This window comes from Aotus nancymaae, unplaced genomic scaffold, assembly GCF_030222135.1.
Source record: "Aotus nancymaae isolate 86718 unplaced genomic scaffold, 86718_ANA_hifiasm-v0.15.2.pri h1tg000029l, whole genome shotgun sequence".
In the NCBI taxonomy this organism is placed as follows: Eukaryota; Metazoa; Chordata; class Mammalia; order Primates; family Aotidae; genus Aotus; species Aotus nancymaae.
In genome coordinates this window covers 86385553-86403432 of record NW_026988442.1, presented here as the reverse complement: position 1 = coordinate 86403432, position 17880 = coordinate 86385553, and the positions used below count along the sequence as shown (strand labels likewise).

The 17880-nt window shown below is 53.7% G+C and overlaps 1 protein-coding gene across 2 annotated transcripts in view; it reads right to left on the bottom strand.

Annotated features, from left to right (window-relative positions):
* The window catches only part of GLI2 (GLI family zinc finger 2), a 195339-nt gene that overhangs the window by 15069 nt on the left and 162390 nt on the right, over window positions 1-17880 (bottom strand). The window contains exons 5-8 of one of the 2 annotated variants that reach the window (XM_064382215.1): window positions 8806-9007; window positions 7138-7351; window positions 5730-5852; window positions 2429-2614 (exon numbers count right to left, since the gene is read on the bottom strand). In XM_064382215.1, coding sequence (XP_064238285.1) covers window positions 2429-2614; window positions 5730-5852; window positions 7138-7351; window positions 8806-9007 — 725 coding nt within the window. The remainder of the gene's footprint in view (window positions 1-2428; window positions 2615-5729; window positions 5853-7137; window positions 7352-8805; window positions 9008-17880) is intronic. The other variant, XM_012468369.3, reaches the window with a different exon arrangement.

Here is a 17880-nt window from a genome sequence, read left to right as displayed (position 1 = left end):
CTTCCTCCTCTGTTCTTCACTTCCTCCCAGCCCCGCTCCCACAACCTCTAGACCCATCCTGTCCGCTGCAGTAGCCACTTGTCCCATGCGGCTCTTGCACACTTGAAATGTGGCTGGCCCAAGCTGGGATGGGCTAGAAATGCAAACTACACGCCAGTTTCAAAGACTTAGAATGGAAAAAAAAAAGAATATACAATATCTCGATAATTATGTTTTCTATTAACTACCTGTTGAAATAATATTTCAGATATATTGGGTTAAATAAAAAATATTAAAATGAACTTCACCTGTTTCTTTTTGCTCCTTTTAAAGGCACGCCTAGGACATGTAAATTATGTGGGTGGCTGGCATTTGCGGCCTGCAGTATTGTTCTGCTGGACTTTCTGCTGTGGACCTTTGTCACCTGCAAGGCTGTCCTGAGAGCCAAGCATCAGGCACTGGCAGTGCCTTGCCCCAGAGGACAGAAAACTGTCAGGTCCTCACACCCTATGCGACTGGCCCCATTGTCATGCATACGAATGCCCCTGTTGGAGCATGTGAAATCTACAGCACTTTGAACTTCCAGAGAAATCTTATCATATTAGCCTCACTTTCCATTTTTAAAGCCTTTCAAATGATAAAAATGCTTCCTGACAATGCCTTTCATTTTTTTCTTATTGGTTTACTTAGCAACAAATTGTTAATAATCGACCAGGGGCTCCAGCTCGCCTGCGCGCCTGTTCCATCCAACTTTCCAGGGAGCAGAGAGAGACAGAGACAGAGCTGGGTGAAGGGGTCTGCTTTTTCCAGGGCCTGGTCTGGCCACTGATAGCTGTAGGACAGTCCAGGGCATAGGCAGAAGCCCCTGGCTAAAGCCCTTCCTTCCAGGTTGGGGACCCTCAGCCTTTGTTTGAGGAAATCCATGCCTGCTCTTTGGAGCTGACCCACTTATCACAGAGCATGTCTTTGACATCCTCATCTGCATGCTCTGGCTTTAGCCTTCCCCTGGCCTGAGAGGCTGTCCCTCTCTCCTTCTTTCATCTAACTGATTTGTCTGCAACTCACAACTCCATGGCCCCTGCTCCAGCTAGGGCTTGTTTAGCCCACAGAGGTGGCATAAGTTGAAAAATTAAGTCTGAGATCCAGAAGCAGTTAGATAAGACCTTGGTTCACCAGTTCTATGTCAGCTGCACTCCTTTGCTGGGAAATTCTGGTCTTCTGTGTGAGAACGGTGTTTGGGAGCAAGTTGCATAAACAGAAGAAGCAGAGGGAGTTGGTGCGTCCTAAATGCTAAGTTCACAGAGCTGGGGAGAAACAAGCACCTCTGGGACGGCTTCCGAATATGAATAGGACACGTGTGCACACGTGTGTGTGCGTGCGCATGCATGCATGTCTGCTCTTCCCAGCAATCGAGCTACTAATTTAGTGAGTTCATCTTTACAGACACTCATTCACTAAGGAATGTGTGTTGGGAGTTGGGAGGGGCTTTCTTGAATTTAAGTTCTTTTCTGGATGGAGAAGAGAGAGCCATGCAGGGGTGGTGTGGGGAGCAGGAGGAGGAGGGAGGGAGCTGCTAGGTGCAGAGTGCCTGAGAGCCACTAAGCGCTGACAAACATGACTGAGCATCCTGTGGGGCAGCATCACCCCCCTTTACAGGAAAAAAAATGAGGCTTGCAGAGGTGGAGTCGCTTGCTCAGAACACGCAGCTGGTTGTGGTGGGGGCAGGTTTGGAGCCAGGTGTCTCCCACGCCGAGCCTCCGCTGTGCACGCTGCACACATCACCCTGACTGCCACATAAGGGATGCTGCAGTGTAAGAGTCTGGAGTGAGACCAAGAGGCCTACCCTGAAGGGCTCGCCGACTCCCATGGTCGTCTCTAATTGCCTGAGCCGTCAGTACTCAGGCATTGTTATGCAGCCTCCTCTCTGATCTCGGGGTAGACACCCACCTGAACCCATATCCACTGGGTATCTGAGAACAGTCTCCAAGAGGAAATGGTCAACTCCTTCTGTCATGGGAGAAGCTTCTTTCTTTTATTATCTTGTAGATGCTGGCTAGTTAAACTAATTGTATTTCCCTCTTTGCACTGGCTATTAGGAATCTCACAAGAGAAATAGTCTATAGTACAGAGACTTAGCTCAAAGCACTCGGTTTTTAACACTAACTCTATTCCTGGTTTCATTTTATTGTTCCCGTTTTCCTGAGAGTCACGTTTACTTATTTTTTTCTTTTAATCTCTTGTATTACATACGTATTGGAAGCTGTCTTAAAAACAGGCAGGGCACACATAAGTAATCATGTCTCCCACTTGCAGGGGATGCGGCTCAGGCATCTCTGGGGGCCTCTTCCTCCAGCCCCTTTTCTCTAGTAGAGACCCGGGAAGGCTCAGCATCCTGCGTGGCCTGGGCAGTCCCCGGTGGGCAGGCTGCTGGGTGGGGCTCGGGGCTTACGTGCACCAGCTGTTCCTGGGTGTCATACTCCTTAGTGCAGTCTTCCCAGTGGCAGTTGGTCTCATAGATGACCACCTCAGCCTCCTGCTTGCAGTCATCCCTGTCCAGGTCTTCCTTGAGGTCAGCCAGCTGATCCTGGGAGAGGGGAAGGGCATACCCACATGAGCTGTGTCCAGACACCTGGCCCTGAAAAGAGGTCGCTGTTAGTCCCATGCATTCTGTTACAGGTGTGGATGCAAGTGTGTGCGTGCACACACAACACATGCACACACACACACATGCGCACACACACACGCTCTCTCTCTCTCTGTCTCTCTCAGGAGGCTTTTTAGCTCCTTTCCTCAGCTCAGCCCCTGTCCACAGCTCTCCTTGTCAGATGGCCTGTCCTGGGCCGCTCCTCCTTCCTCTCTAGTGCCCTCTTGTCCTCGTCAAGGTGTTCTGTCACTCCCTGTGTCTGCTCCATGCCAGGCGAACAGGAGAAAGGCGGGGCGGGGTCTTTTGTCTGGTTTGATTTCCGCCATGGGGAACCAGTTTTTCCTGCCACAGCCCTAACACACGGGCATCTACATGATGTGATTGTACGACAGGGAGAATCTGACGCCCTCCCCATGAACACACAGTGTGCTCAAGGCTGCCTAGGTCTGGACTTGGGTCTCCAGACCACATTAGGGCCCATGAGGCCATTTTAAGGAGGTGAAGGAAAGACCCCTGAGACATTCCTTCACCTGATCACAGGTACCTGAAATTCTTTCACCTGATAACAGGTGCCTGAAATTCCCTTCAAAGAGGACAGACTTTTGCTCTCAAACTGGCAACAGGCTGAGAATTAACCTGCAAGACCATCCCCACCTTCACAGATGCTAACCAGGGCCACCCTCTGAGCAGAGGACAGGAGGACAGGCAGGTACCTGCCTGGGGCTGGGGCATAGCGAGAGGCTCAGATGCCCCAAGTAGGGACAGAAAGCCTGCGGAGGGCCTACAGGGGCTGTCGAGGACTCCCCAGTGTTCCACTGGTCTTCTAGGCAGGCTGGAAGCAAAGCCAGGCACAGAGGCAGATGTTACCAAGACTTGCTTCACATTTCAAACTCTCCAAGAACAGCAGGAAAACGTCTTTCCAAATAGCCTCTGGGGAAAACATGTATAGTCAGGCTCAGGGGATGCAGACCTTGCCCCATAGTCGAAAGGCGTGCTGCTCACTGGCTTCAGAGACTCAATAAGGTGCCACAGCTGCCCAGGTCATGGTCTCACTCCTAATGCCAAGTCCCTTTCTGGGAGTGGCAGAAAGTAGCCTCAGGACGCCCTGCTGTCAGTGGAGACTCAAACCCCAACTGATTTTTCCATAAGAGCTACAAACACCTCTTCCAAGAAGGGGTCCTGGTTGCTTCTCAGAGGACCTTGCAACTGATCCACTTGTTCTGAACAGGAAGGCGACAGCATGTCATACGATAGCTCCGGGTCTACGCTGGGACCACAATCAAAGGAAGGTGTGGGAGCATTTCCTTTCCAGATCTTTAGCGATGGGATTGTCTGGGGCTGTTGGGGTGAGACCGTGGGGAGAGTAGACCAGACGGCCTCCTACCGCCGTCTCCACACTGTGAGAAAACCCGGAAGTCAATCTGCTATTTCCAGCGGCTGTGCGCCCTGCTCACTCTGAAGACTTGGAAAGCTGACAGGTCACACTCCAATCAGAGGGCAGCACAGAAGGCGGGTAGAGCCTCAGGGTTGCACTGGGCATCCTTCTAGCCTGTGATTTCGAGGGCTTCAGCAGAGAAGGTTCATTATACTGCAATTTCTGCCAACGGAGAGAAAGCCCAGCCATCCACCTTACAAATGAGTCAGGGAGCCCTTGTTCAGTGAATCAGGGCACTGAGTGACGGGGACAACCTCCTCACGATCAGCAGCTTTCCTTACTGACACGTGTGCAGAGCCAGGCTGGGCAGGCAGGAGGCCTTGTGTGCCCAGCCTGGATTGGACGGTGGGCATAGGGCCCCACCGGTGTGTGGCCATGGAGCTCCCATGTGCTCAGTGCCTGCCTGCTGGCCCCGTCCTCGCCATTCCGGCATGTTTATCTTCCCTGGATATGTGCCGTCCTCATCAATTTCATCGGCCCCTGATGATGGTTGGCCTCATGGAAACCATGCATCATGCTGAGACTGGCTTTGGTGTCAGCAAAGGGAGAAGAATTTGTCACCAACCCCTCTGTTTGCCTGACAATAACAGGAGCCAATATTTCATGAAAATTAAGTGCCTAGAGCATGCCTGATGGCTCATGGTTTTGATAAAGGATGGTCGGCAGATGCAGGGAGACGGGGATAGGAGGTCCCGAGCATCCTTGGTGCCCAAGCTGGGGCTTCTGTAGTAACGGATGGAGACCGGGCCACCATGAGAGGGCTTGGGGGGCCAGAGGCTTACTTACCAGGTCAACAGCCATGCCGTGGCCTTTGCAAGACAGGCCCCTGCTCCAAGAGTGGGGGCTGCCTGCGTCTTGGAGTGGAAGAGTAAGTGGCAAGGTTTCCAAAAGGGCCAGCGCAGGGACTGGGTCACAGGATAGGCCTGCACGGGGCTGGGGGCTGCTCCGCTCTTCTCTCCCACCTGAGCTTGTCCTATTTTCCCCCTCATCACACCACTCACCGACTCAAATGTGCATTGAATCGTTGGAAAAGACTGTGTCAGTGACTGCACACTTGTGCAGACCCCGGTGACATGGAGCCCAGTCAGGCACTTCTCCCACAGTGCCTCCTCTGCAAAGCTTAGAGTGCAGACAGGGAGACAGATGGGCACACAGCATACGCCCTGAAGTGACCCATGAGCTAGGCTGGGTGTCTGGGCCTGGAGCTAAGTCCTATTACCCAGGAGAATCAGGAGGGGCTGAAGAGGCAGTGAAGGAGCCAGGGGGGCAGGTGGAGTTCCAAGAGTGAGAGCAGCCTAGAGGGGCCTGAGCCATTCCAGGGACATGAGCAACTCAGCCAGGCTGTGGCTGGTCCTGCTCACAGGTCAGGTGTGGGGAGAGACATGGATGCAGCCTGAGACAAGAAGGATGGCTAGGCAGAAGTTCATTCACTCACTCACTCACTCATTCATTCATTCACCAAGTGTGTGATGGGTATGTAGTATGTTCAGAATGCTGGGAACACAGTGGTGAGACAGTCACAGCTCAGCATTCCCACCCAGTCCTCCCTGGGTCACTCATTTATCCATGCAGCAAGGCAGCCAGCCATCTGTTCACCACCAAGGGTACAGCCCCAAGGCAGCCCACAGGCCTGGTCCTGGCTGGAGGGTGGTGTAGCAGGCGGCAGGTTACCTGCGTCAGTGCCAGAGGGGAGGCCGGCCGCAGGCCCTCAGGCTCGGTCTTGACCTTGCTGCGCTTGTGAATGGCGGCGGGGTTGATGGTGCTGCTCACAGCCGACTCACTGCTCTGCTTGCTCTGAGGGAGGGTGCGGAGGACAGCCTGTCACTCAGGGGCACGGCATGGATACCCCACATTCTTTTGGACTTTAGGATCTCCCTGCATAGACCATCTGGGCTAACTCTGTGTTTAAAGTATCAGAAATAGAGTGCCCAGCTCAGTCCTCCTGCCAGGGGCATGTGCCCTGCTACAGGAGAGCGCCCAGACCTCGGCATGCCAACCCCATCTCTCCACCTCCCCCTCCCCAAGACTTCTGGGAAATGGGAAAGGGACCTTCTCTTTGGAAAATGCGGGGCACCCTTGCTCTTGTTCTCCAGAGCAGGGGACACTGTGGGTCTGAGAACAGGGCCTGGCCAGCCCAGAGCCCGGGTCCTCAGGAGAAGGGGTTAGAGCCCATAAGGTGGTGTTTCTAGAGCTGACAGCCACCATCAGGGGAAGGCTCTGGGGAGCCACCAGGAGCCCTGTAGTGGAGAGGGAGGACATTCTGGAACAGGGGACACTTCTAGAGGCCGTGGTGTCCTATCTTCCTCCCAAGGACGTAGCCACATTCAGGCTCTGCCATTTTGCTGGTGGGTGGCCTGGGGTGGTCCCTTCACCTCTGGCACCGTCATTGTCAGTGCTTCCAGGTTCTGGAGCCTATGGGGGCTCTGCACACATGAGCTCGTTTATACGCACAATGACCCTACCTAGGTGCCAGGAACCCCACTTTGCAGGTAAGTTAGTGCAGGCTGCGAGAGGAAAAGAGATTTGCTGCTTTCAGGCAAGTTAGGATCCCAAAAATGGTCTGACTGACGCTAAGGCCTGTGCCTTTTCATCTCATCTGTAAAACAAGACTTCATTGGCCAAATAATAATGGCACCTAGGATGTGCCAGGCACCGTACTAGGATGCTCAGGCATGCTCAAGGCCCGTTGGAAAGGTCGAATGAGGCGGCATATGAAAGCCTGCTGCAAATGCATGCTCCACAACTAAACTGCACAGTGTTATAATGATTCACTCACCCACTCATGACATGTGCTGTGCGGGCAGGACTTCCACGGTGCCAGGCCCTGGGAACTCGAGGCTTTCCCCATCTACTTATTATGCTTCTTGGACAGGAGACAGCAGAATTGAGAAGCTGCGAGCCTGCCATGGACTGAGCCCAGGTCTCACCCTTTCTGTCACGTGGCCTCTGCCCAGAAGGCACCCCAGCAGCCAGAGATGAACCCAGAATCCCTCCATAAGTTCTAGGCATAAGCTGGCAATAGCCCTCATGTGGTCTGGATGAGTACCCAGTGGCCGCCCTGGCCCCTGCACCCACCTACCTGGTTGGCGTCACTTAGACAGTTGCTGCTGCTGCTGAGCTGGGTGGGCGTGGCATTGACGGAGGTGAGGGCCATGGGCTGCTGAGCCAGGAAGGTGGGTGAGGGCTGGATCAGGGGTGGTGTGTGTCCAAAGGCTGACCCCAGACCCCTCTGCTGGCTCAGAATCTGCTGGTAAGCCACGGGGTTGATGGGGTGGGGGAAGGTGAAGGCTGGGCTGCAATAGAGAGCAGACAAGGAGGTGGGGGTGGGGCAGCCAGGGCCCTGTTAGGTTAACACTTCTTAGACAGAGAGAACCTTGCCCAGGGGACAGGAATGGGCATGTGGCTAGCCCCACCATCACTGTGGCTTCCTCACTCAAGAACCAGCTGTGGTTCCCTATGGCCTGCCACTCACCTTCTGTGATCAGCTCCCAGGTTCTGCCCTAGGATGCAGCTTTCACCCCTGGCAGGCTGACATCCAGCAGGGACCAGGTTCCACCTCATCCCCACACCCCGGCCTCTCCACTGCTGTGATACCTAGATGTATGCCTGCATCACCACTCCCTGACTATGTGAACCCCATGAGGCCTCTGAATCCTGTTCTAATGTCCCTTCATCCAGGAATCATGCCATGAGCCGTCCAGCTTGCATTATTCTCCTCTTGTTACTGTACTTCTAGGCTCTGTCACACCACTTGCATTAGAGCCACTCTTCACACAGCAGGATACCAAGGAAGGATTGGTGACCCCTGTTGTCAAACCATAAAAGACATTGTGGCTTCCTCCTGCTTCCTCTCGCATCATGTGCTGCAAGGTGGGCTGGGACCCGGCAGCCATGTTGTGAGGACACTCAAGCAGCCCTAAGCAGAGGCTCAGAGACGAGGAACTAAGGGCACTGCTGAGAGCCCTGTGAGGCCATTCTGGCCCAGCCAAGCTCTCAGCGGGCTGAAGCACTGGCTGATAGCTTGACTATGGCAACCTGAGAGAGCTGGAGCTCAGCCTGTCTCAAATTCTTGACCCTCAGAAATGGAGTGAGATAACAGTTGCTTGTGGTTTTAAACTGCTAATGTTGGAGCAATTCATTAGGCAGCAAAAGATAACAAATACACTGGTTATTCCTTCTATCTCCAGGTCCTTGGGACAAACTCTCCTGACATTCCTAACACCTCCTGGCGTCTCTCGGAGGTGCTGGGGAGGCATGTGAGTTTCAGTCAAGCTGGCTGGGGTCTGAGTCCTCAGTCAAGAGTAGCACAGAGGGGAGAAGGGTGGCTGGTGCCAGTGAGGCTTGGGTGTGCCATGATGCGGCTACAGAGGGAGGCCTGCTGCCAGCCCGGAGGCTTGCTGAGAGCACAGGCCACATCCATGTCACATTTTGTGTGGTCTCCAAGATTGGCCAACACTTGGCTGCTCCACCAAATTCAGTGAAATACTAGGAAAACCACCTTCAACCTCAAACACTTTTGATTTCATGTTTGAGTCATTCATGACAGTCTTGGTCCATGACGTGCTCAGATGTGATCAATTTGATCATTATTGGTTTTGAATTCATAAAAAAGGTGCAAGTATGTGGATTCACAAATGCCACAAGTCCTGTCTTTCTCTTCAGGTTAAAAGCAGCCACTGAAAAGCCAGGCACTCCCCACCAGGCCCTCAGCCCAGCTCCCATTCTCAGCCCTCTGCTTGCAGGTTACCTGAGGGTGCCTGCCGACAGGTGCCCATAGGAGCCGCTGGCTGCCGAACTGCTGCGGGAATTGTTGATGTAGGCCACCAGCGAGTTGGGTGAGGTGCGGATCATCCGCTGCAGGTCCAGGCTGGCGTCTGAGAGCGGGGAGATGGACAGCGCCCGCTTGCGGCTCAGGCGGGGTGTCACCCGAGGGCTGGAGAAACGGGACACTGTGGGACAGCCAACACAAGACAGGTCAGCATCACTGGGGATGGGGGAGGGAGTGACAGGTAGGCAGGGGACAGGAAGAGCCTGTGAAGGTGGTCTAATAAGAATCCCAGCTCCGCCAACTTTCCAGTTGTGGGCTCTTAGACAAAGAATGTTACCTCTCGGTCTCAGTTTATTGATCTGTAAAATGGACTGAGTAGCACAAGGAATGGTGAGGACTGGAGAAGTGAATGAATGTAAGGTATTTGGACAAGTGAATATGAGCACTGAGCAGAGTGTCTTTACCATTAGGTGCAGAGACCAGGGCTGGAACCCAGCAATGCTTACCGCATGACTGGAGTGTGCACGAATCATAAGTAAGCAGCAGTTCGGTGGCCTCTCACCAAGGGAGCCCACCTGGGAAGCCAGCCCTTGGTCAAGAAACAGGGCTCGGCCAGTGCCCACAGGCCCCCTGCATCTTCCAACCCAAGGGCAGCCGCTATCCTGGCTTCTAACACAGCTTAGTGCTACCTACTTCTGAGCTTTGTGTAAATGGAATTTTAAATACGTTTCATATCTGGACTTCCTCATCCACGTGGTCAGTTTGTACGATTTATCCACACTATTGTGTGTGGGAGATGCTCGCCCATTCCCACTGCTATGGAGAATTCCATGGGGAAGGGAATGAGTGGAAGTCAATGCTCCAAGGTCATGGGTCATGTTGTATCTGAAATCAACACTAAAGTGCACCCCGATAGGGAATTTGCCAAGCAGAGGCCTGGATGGCTGTGTGGACACATGGACATGCCCTCAGCCCTCGCCAGCTGCTGTCACACACCTACATGACTGCAGAAGGGAAGAGGGCTTGCCCCTGACAAGTGTACCCGCACCCCAGGGCCACAGGCTCTTCCACTGTGGTTCCAGACTGCGCCCCCATGAGGATTCTAGGTCTCTCCCCTGCAAACAGTGGCCTAGAAACGTTCTGACAACATTGCTGGATGACTCTCCACATGCCAAGCTTCCTGCCTGGTCCAGACCCTCCAGAGCCAGTTTCTCTTTTTAAACGGCTCTAATAGTGCCGACCACCAGGGCTGGCATGATGTGTAAATTAGGTGACGCGTGAGAAGTGCCTGGCCCAAGGCAGGGCACAGTAAATGCTCGGGCCCGTCCTTGGCTTTCTGGACACCTGCATTGAGTAGCCTCTTCTCATGTCTTGCTGGCTCCTGCCCACCCATCCTCCTTTCCGTGGCCTCTAGGATCCCCATGGGCTGGGGGTGTTACCCATAAACGATGCTGGGGATTGCTTAAGCACATCCATGTTTGTGCTCGGCTGTTCTGGGCTTATGATGACTTCTTTCCTCTCTTCTGCCTGCCTAGACCTGCTGAGACCCCGCCTGGGTGCTCCCTCCTCCAGGCAGGCTGCCCTGACTGCAGGGTCTGGCTCTGTGGGCCTCCTGCTCACAGTCCACATGGCCCCTTGGCACTCCCAAAGCTTTCCTGATGGCTCTGACCACTGGCCTCAGGGCTACTCTGAATCATACACATTTCAGTGCCTTGTCTCCATAGCTGCAGGAGTACTGAGGGCAGGGTGTGATGGCCTGCAAGCCTCTGAGCCTCCCACTCCATACATACCAGTCCCCAAGAAGACTGTGTGAGGGCTGAGCCCACACCCACCTACTGAACAAGCCACATGCCCTGGGATCTATGCTGGGCCCTGGGGGTAACCATGCCCGGCCCAGACTCACGCTTGGCTGCAATTCTGAGAAGACCTAGGGATCCCTGGGGAGGCTCTTTCCTGCCAGGCCACCAGGAGAAGCACCTCTCCAAGGCATGGAGAGGACAGAGGACATCCAGGACTATTGGGCCAAAAGGGGCTTCCAGGGCTTTCTCTCCTAACAGCCTCTTTAACGGGATGAGGGGAGTCTGGGGCCACAGAGGGGAGTAGACAGCAAGCAGCCTGGGATGAAGGGACTCTGGGTAGAGGGACAGAGACCTGGGCTGAACCAGTGGCCTGCGGTGGGGTGACATGGGGGCTGCACACTGGGTACCCTGGGCTGGATCCATCAGTCAGCTGCATGACTTGGGGGAAATTGTTTCACCTGTCACAGATTCCAGGTCTTCATCAATGACTCCAGCATAAAACAAGTCCCCTGCCAGCTCTGGGGTTACTTTGACCCAATGGGATGATGGGTGGGGAGGTGGCCTGGGCACTCCAGAGTGGCAACAGTTGGGATGCTCATGTGACCCAATACTTGGTATTCTTTATTTTCCGCAAGAAGAGTTAAGTGATTTTAGGAAAGCTCCCAGTTGAAAAAAAAAGTTGAGTTAATCAGAACATTCTTTTCTTTCGACATCCTTGTAAGCTAAACTTTCTGCTTTTGCTGTTTATTCTATTGGGCTACGAAGACTGGAGCTGACAGATATCTCAGTAAGCAGAGCTACAGTGGGTACACAGAAGACTCTCCACAGAAGCTTCTGGGGATGCCCACTTGGTCTGACCCCACAGAGGGGCCAGGGCACAGCAGATAACTCTGACAACTCCTTCTTTCTCTTATGGCAGGAAGGATCCTGGGTCACCTGCCTGAGGACAGAAGGCGGCAGGGAGGCCCGTGGAGTAGGCTACTCCCCAACCAGCCCGGAGGCTGCACTGCAAATGTGACCACCCACTCTAAACAGGGATCCTGGACAGCAAACAGGGGCATCCTGGCTGGAGTGTGCTCCTCTGCTGTAGAATCTGCATCCTGGCTGGAGTGTGTTTCTCTGCTGCAGTATCTGCATCCTGGCTGGAGTGTGTTCCTCTGCTGTAGAATCTGCATCCTGGCTGGAGTGTGTTCCTCTGCTGTGAATCTGCATCCTGGCTGGAGTGTGTTTCTCTGCTGCAGTATCTGCATCCTGGCTGGAGTGTGTTCCTCTGCTGCAGTATCTGCATCCTGGCTGGAGTGTGTTCCTCTGCTGTAGAATCTGCATCCTGGCTGGAGTGTGTTTCTCTGCTGCAGTATCTGCATCCTGGCTGGAGTGTGTTCCTCTGCTGTAGAATCTGCATCCTGGCTGGAGTGTGTTCCTCTGCTGTAGTATCTGCATCCTGGCTGGAGTGTGTTCCTCTGCTGCAGTATCTGCATCCTGGCTGGAGTGTGTTCCTCTGCTGTGGAATCTGCATCCTGGCTGGAGTGTGTTCCTCTGCTGTAGTATCTGCATCCTGGCTGGAGTGTGTTCCTCTGCTGCAGTATCTGCATCCTGGCTGGAGTGTGTTCCTCTGCTGTGGAATCTGCATCCTGGCTGGAGTGTGTTCCTCTGCTGTAGTATCTGCATCCTGGCTGGAGTGTGTTCCTCTGCTGTAGTATCTGCATCCTGGCTGGAGTGTGTTCCTCTGCTGTGGAATCTGCATCCTGGCTGGAGTGTGTTCCTCTGCTGTAGTATCTGCATCCTGGCTGGAGTGTGTTCCTCTGCTGCAGTATCTGCATCCTGGCTGGAGTGTGTTCCTCTGCTGTAGAATCTGCATCCTGGCTGGAGTGTGTTCCTCTGCTGTAGAATCTGCATCCTGGCTGGAGTGTGTTCCTCTGCTGTAGTATCTGCATCCTGGCTGGCGTGTGTTCCTCTGCTGTAGTATCTGCATCCTGGCTGGAGTGTGTTCCTCTGCTGCAGTATCTGCATCCTGGCTGGAGTGTGTTCCTCTGCTGTAGTATCTGCATCCTGGCTGGAGTGTGTTCCTCTGCTGTAGTATCTGCATCCTGGCTGGAGTGTGTTCCTCTGCTGTAGTATCTGCATCCTGGCTGGAGTGTGTTCCTCTGCTGTGGAATCTGCATCCTGGCTGGAGTGTGTTCCTCTGCTGTAGTATCTGCATCCTGGCTGGAGTGTGTTCCTCTGCTGCAGTATCTGCATCCTGGCTGGAGTGTGTTCCTCTGTTGTAGTATCTGCATCCTGGCTGGAGTGTGTTCCTCTGCTGTAGTATCTGCATCCTGGCTGGAGTGTGCTCCTCTGCTGTAGTATCTGCATCCTGGCTGGCGTGTGTTCCTCTAGTGCAGTATCTGCATCCTGGCTGGAGTGTGTTCCTCTGCTGCAGTATCTGCATCCTGGCTGGAGTGTGTTCCTCTGCTGTAGAATCTGCATCCTGGCTGGAGTGTGTTCCTCTGCTGTAGTATCTGCATCCTGGCTGGAGTGTGTTCCTCTGCTGCACTATCTGCATCCTGGCTGGAGTGTGTTCCTCTGCTGTGGAATCTGCATCCTGGCTGGAGTGTGTTCCTCTGCTGTAGTATCTGCATCCTGGCTGGAGTGTGTTCCTCTGCTGCAGTATCTGCATCCTGGCTGGAGTGTGTTCCTCTGCTGTAGAATCTGCATCCTGGCTGGAGTGTGTTCCTCTGCTGTAGAATCTGCATCCTGGCTGGAGTGTGTTCCTCTGCTGTAGTATCTGCATCCTGGCTGGCGTGTGTTCCTCTAGTGCAGTATCTGCATCCTGGCTGGAGTGTGTTCCTCTGCTGCAGTATCTGCATCCTGGCTGGAGTGTGCTCCTCTGCTGTAGAATCTGCATCCTGGCTGGAGTGTGTTTCTCTGCTGCAGTATCTGCATCCTGGCTGGAATGCGCTTCTCTGCTGTAGTATCTGCATCCTGGCTGGAGTGCGCTTCTCTGCTGTAGTATCTAGATGAACGCCTGCTTCTGAATTCTTATGCAATTAATGGCCCAGTGACAGCCACTGTTTAGTGACGCTTAGACCCACTGACTCATTTAATAGCTCCCACCATCCTCCAAGCAAACCAGATTTGCAGATAAGCAAGTATGCTTGGGAAGTTAGTGACTTGCTCAAGGTCACAGAGCTACAGAGGCAGGATTTCAACTCAGGTCCAAAGGAGCCCTGCTGTCTGGAGTTTGTGAGGACACAGTGTCCCCTCTGTCCATCTTCAGAGAAGTCAGCTGAGGCCCAGGGCCAGGAGGACATCCCCTCCCACAAACAGTTTTCAACCTCCCATTTTTAGTGACTCTGAAGAGTGACCCTTCTCAGAGCCAGCTGCCTGCTCGTCCTCTCCTCCTATCCGCAAGGCAGCTCCCGCTCAGCACAGCCAGCCTCACACTCCTGACCTGTGCCTGAACCAGCTCTTCCTACAGGCCTGAGCTCAGCACATGCCTGCCACTTGCCCTCACTCCAGCCACCGCTCTCCTTCCAGAGCCTCCTCCCTATCACCTGCACAGGGCCTTGCGCATGCCACTTGCTCTGCCTGCAGCGCTCTCTCTGCTCAGACCTCAGCCGAGTCATCACCTCCCTTGGGACACCCTCCCTGACCTCCCTAAGTTGGGCAGATCTTCCCTATGCTCAGGCCTCTCTCTCCAAACAAGGGTGGCTCTGGTGAGCTTTCCTCCCCTGCTTGCTCCTATCTTTCTCATCATACATTAGGGACTCAAATCCTCTTCCTGCCTGACCATTCCCAACACTCCAATACAGCTGGCACAGCCATGAGCCAAGTGGGAGGTGCCAAGGGCTGACCCATGGCACAGACAGGACATGCTGAGGAAGAACAGATGCACAGTCACCTAAAGACAGCACATACTCAGTGCTATCATCACGTGCGCTAGGACTCCTCCTAACTTTCAAGTGTTAGGTAATTTAATCTTCACCACTGCCCCATAAAGAAGGGGCTGTTATGCTCATTTTACAGAAGACAAAACAAAGGGCATTAAGTAACTTGCCCAAGGTCCAGGGACACCAAAACCACCTGCCACAGGGCCTCATGCCCAGGGTGCAGAGGAGGAGAGGTGTCTCGGGGTGGCGGGGCATATGACTCTGAGAAGGCATAGGGAGGGTCCCCTGAATGGGAGGGGACCCCAGGTGGACACACACACACACACACACCCCAGGTGGACACATACACCCCAGGTAGACACACCGCCCCGAGGTGGACACACATATACACACCCCAGGTGGACACACCCCCCCCCCAGGTGGACATACACACACACCCCTCAGGTGGACACACACACACACACCCCCCAGGTGGACACACACACACACATACACCCCAGGTGGACACGCACACACACACTGCAGGTGAACATACACACACATACCCCAAGCGGACACACACACATACTCTAGGTGAACACACACCCCAGGTGAACACAGACACACACACACACTCCAGGTGGACACACATACATACACACCCCAGGTAGACACACACATACCCCCAGGTAGACACACACACACATACACACACATACTGCAGGTGAACATACACACACATACCCCAAGCAGACACACACACATACTCTAGGTGAACACACACCCCAGGTGAACACAGACACACACACACACTCCAGGTGGACACACATACATACACACCCCAGGTAGACACACACATATCCCCAGGTAGACACACACACACATACACACACATACTGCAGATGAACATACACACATACACCCCAGGTGGACACACACACACCCCACAGGTAAACACACACACACACACACACACACACACGATGCAGAGGCTCAGAGACAGCCTCTGCCACTGGCCTGTCAAGCCCGTCACTTTGTGGCTTCCTTGGAGCACATTTACTTAGCTTTCCTGAGCCTTTCTTTCCCCATCTGTACAATCAGGGCAGTGTGGCTTGCTTTGCAGGGCTGTTGTGAAGACACATAGAACGCCAAGAATAGTGCCTAAAACCCAGCGGGCATTCCAAAATGAAACTGCTAATGAATGTGGCTTCTTCAAGGGCTAGGAGGACTGTTCCAAGGCGCAGGGTGCGCCTCCAGTTAATAACAGAGTGAAGGACAGCAGGTCTAGGAGCGAAGATTGGGGCACGCAGCAACACAGCTGTCATTAGACATTCATTCACCCGCTTTCATCGGTGTCCTCTCAGCTTCTGGGTTCTTATTTACTGAGTCCACTCCCTGACAATCCTCACTTCAAAGGAAACTCAAAGAAAGAGGCAGAAGTGAATTCTCTGAAAGATTCCTATTACTTACAAACAGAGTGGCAAATGCGGAAATGTGAAGAAAAACCATCGAACATGATATAAAGCAAGAAACCCACACACATCTTTGTAATACATTTTTTTAAAAAGATTCTGCTGCTAATATTTGGATTCCCACCCTCTTGTGTGCCCCTAACAAGAGGAAACAGGCCAAATCTGACAGTGATATTCATCTCTGTTATCCCCGCCTCTCATGGGAAATATGTTTATTAATGTGCCTCTTCCCTTGATAAATTACTAAATAGAAAGAAAAGCCTGGCACTCATTTCCCGTGTTTCTCGTGTGATTTATGACCGAGAACACGGAGTAGTCATCTGTGGATGCGCCTGTTTTAATGCCGGTCGGCCACGGGTGACTGGCCACCTGCTCACCCTTACCTGGGTGGGTGCCGACACCACCTGCCTCTGGACCCTGCTTCACACGCTAGTGCTTTCTGTTGCTCATTCACGTGTTCATTCATTCATCTGTCAGCCCCTCCCTCATGCAGTGCTGAGAGTATGCCAGGCATTGGTCGGACATCATGGGGACTGCAGGCAGGGAAAACTCTGACTCTGTCCTCACGGAGCTCACCGTGTAGGAGAGAGGTGAAGACAGTGCCCCGAGGCACCAGGCAGGATTTGCAAGGTGCCATCTAAGCAGGATAATTCTAGAGAATCCCAAGGTGGTCAGGAGGGAGATCATTGCTTTCCCCGAGGCAGTGGGTAGGGGAGGAGATGTAAGAGCAGGCCCTGGACTCAGGCCGACCCAGGTTCTCACCCTGCTTGCACACTCTGAACTGGGTAGCTGTGGGCAAATCACTGGTTGTCTCACGCAGAAGATGGGCTACCAGCACCCACCCTAGGGGTGCTATGGGCTGATAACCAGCATATCGTCTGTAGCTGTGGGTGGGCTTCCATGGAGTTGGGGCTGGGATCTCCCCAAGGCCTGCATGCCCAGGAGCCTAGGCTGGGGGGCAGGAAGAAAGAGCTTCATCCTGGCACCGGGTCCCGGGAGCCTTCTCTGTGCCAGATGCCATCCTCAGCCGGGGGCTGGGATGTGCTGTCACCAGGGCCAGCAAGACACAGCTTCGTAGTAGGCCTCGGGTGCCCTGAACCCTCACTGGCTAAAACGTGTTCCCTACGTGGCCCAACTCCCTCACCCAGATATTTTCTGGCTCACCAAGGAGATGCTCTAAGGAAAGGCCTGAGGACCTTAATGCCCCTACACCTAGCCGTCCACAGCCCTCTCACCCGCTCTGATCGGGGAGTAGCAAGAGTCTGCATCATGGAGCAGGAAGCTCCGAGCTGCTGGCACCACGGCCTAGCTGAGTGAGGAACACAGAGAACCAGGCTGCACCGCAGGCTCTTCACCTGTGAAGGGGCTTCGTGAAGCCAATGTGGTGGGACAGTTTGTGTGGCTTTACCAGATAACCCAGAGACACCGCTGAGCCTGTGCCTGTACACAGCCCCACCGCCTCACACAGGGACCTGCAGTCTGGCTTCCTTTGCCTCAGTCTTCCTTCCTGCCTCAGGCCAGGCGAGGGATCCTGCCTGACTTGGGCCTCTGGCAGCTCCTCCACCAGCTCTTCCTGCCTCTCTGGGTTTGATCAATGTAATTGGTTTCTGAAAACCCTCCGGATCCGCAGGAGGCATAAAGAACAGGCGTCAGAATGGAGGTGACATCCGAGCCAAATTAGTGTCAATATGACAATAAAATGCATGGCTTGGAGGAAGTATGAGCTGTAAACAGACAACATTTCAATCGGAAACATCTCAATCTTCTCAATGTGGTGGAGGGGGGAGGGGGCGGCTGTTCTGTCGTTAAATCACCAATATTCAACAGCATAACATGAGAAAATTCCATTTGAGGGCCCGGGTGACAACCGGTGAATTCCCCGCTCTCCAGGGAGCCGCTCAGCAGAATGATGACCTTGGTTCCCTGACTGGTTCT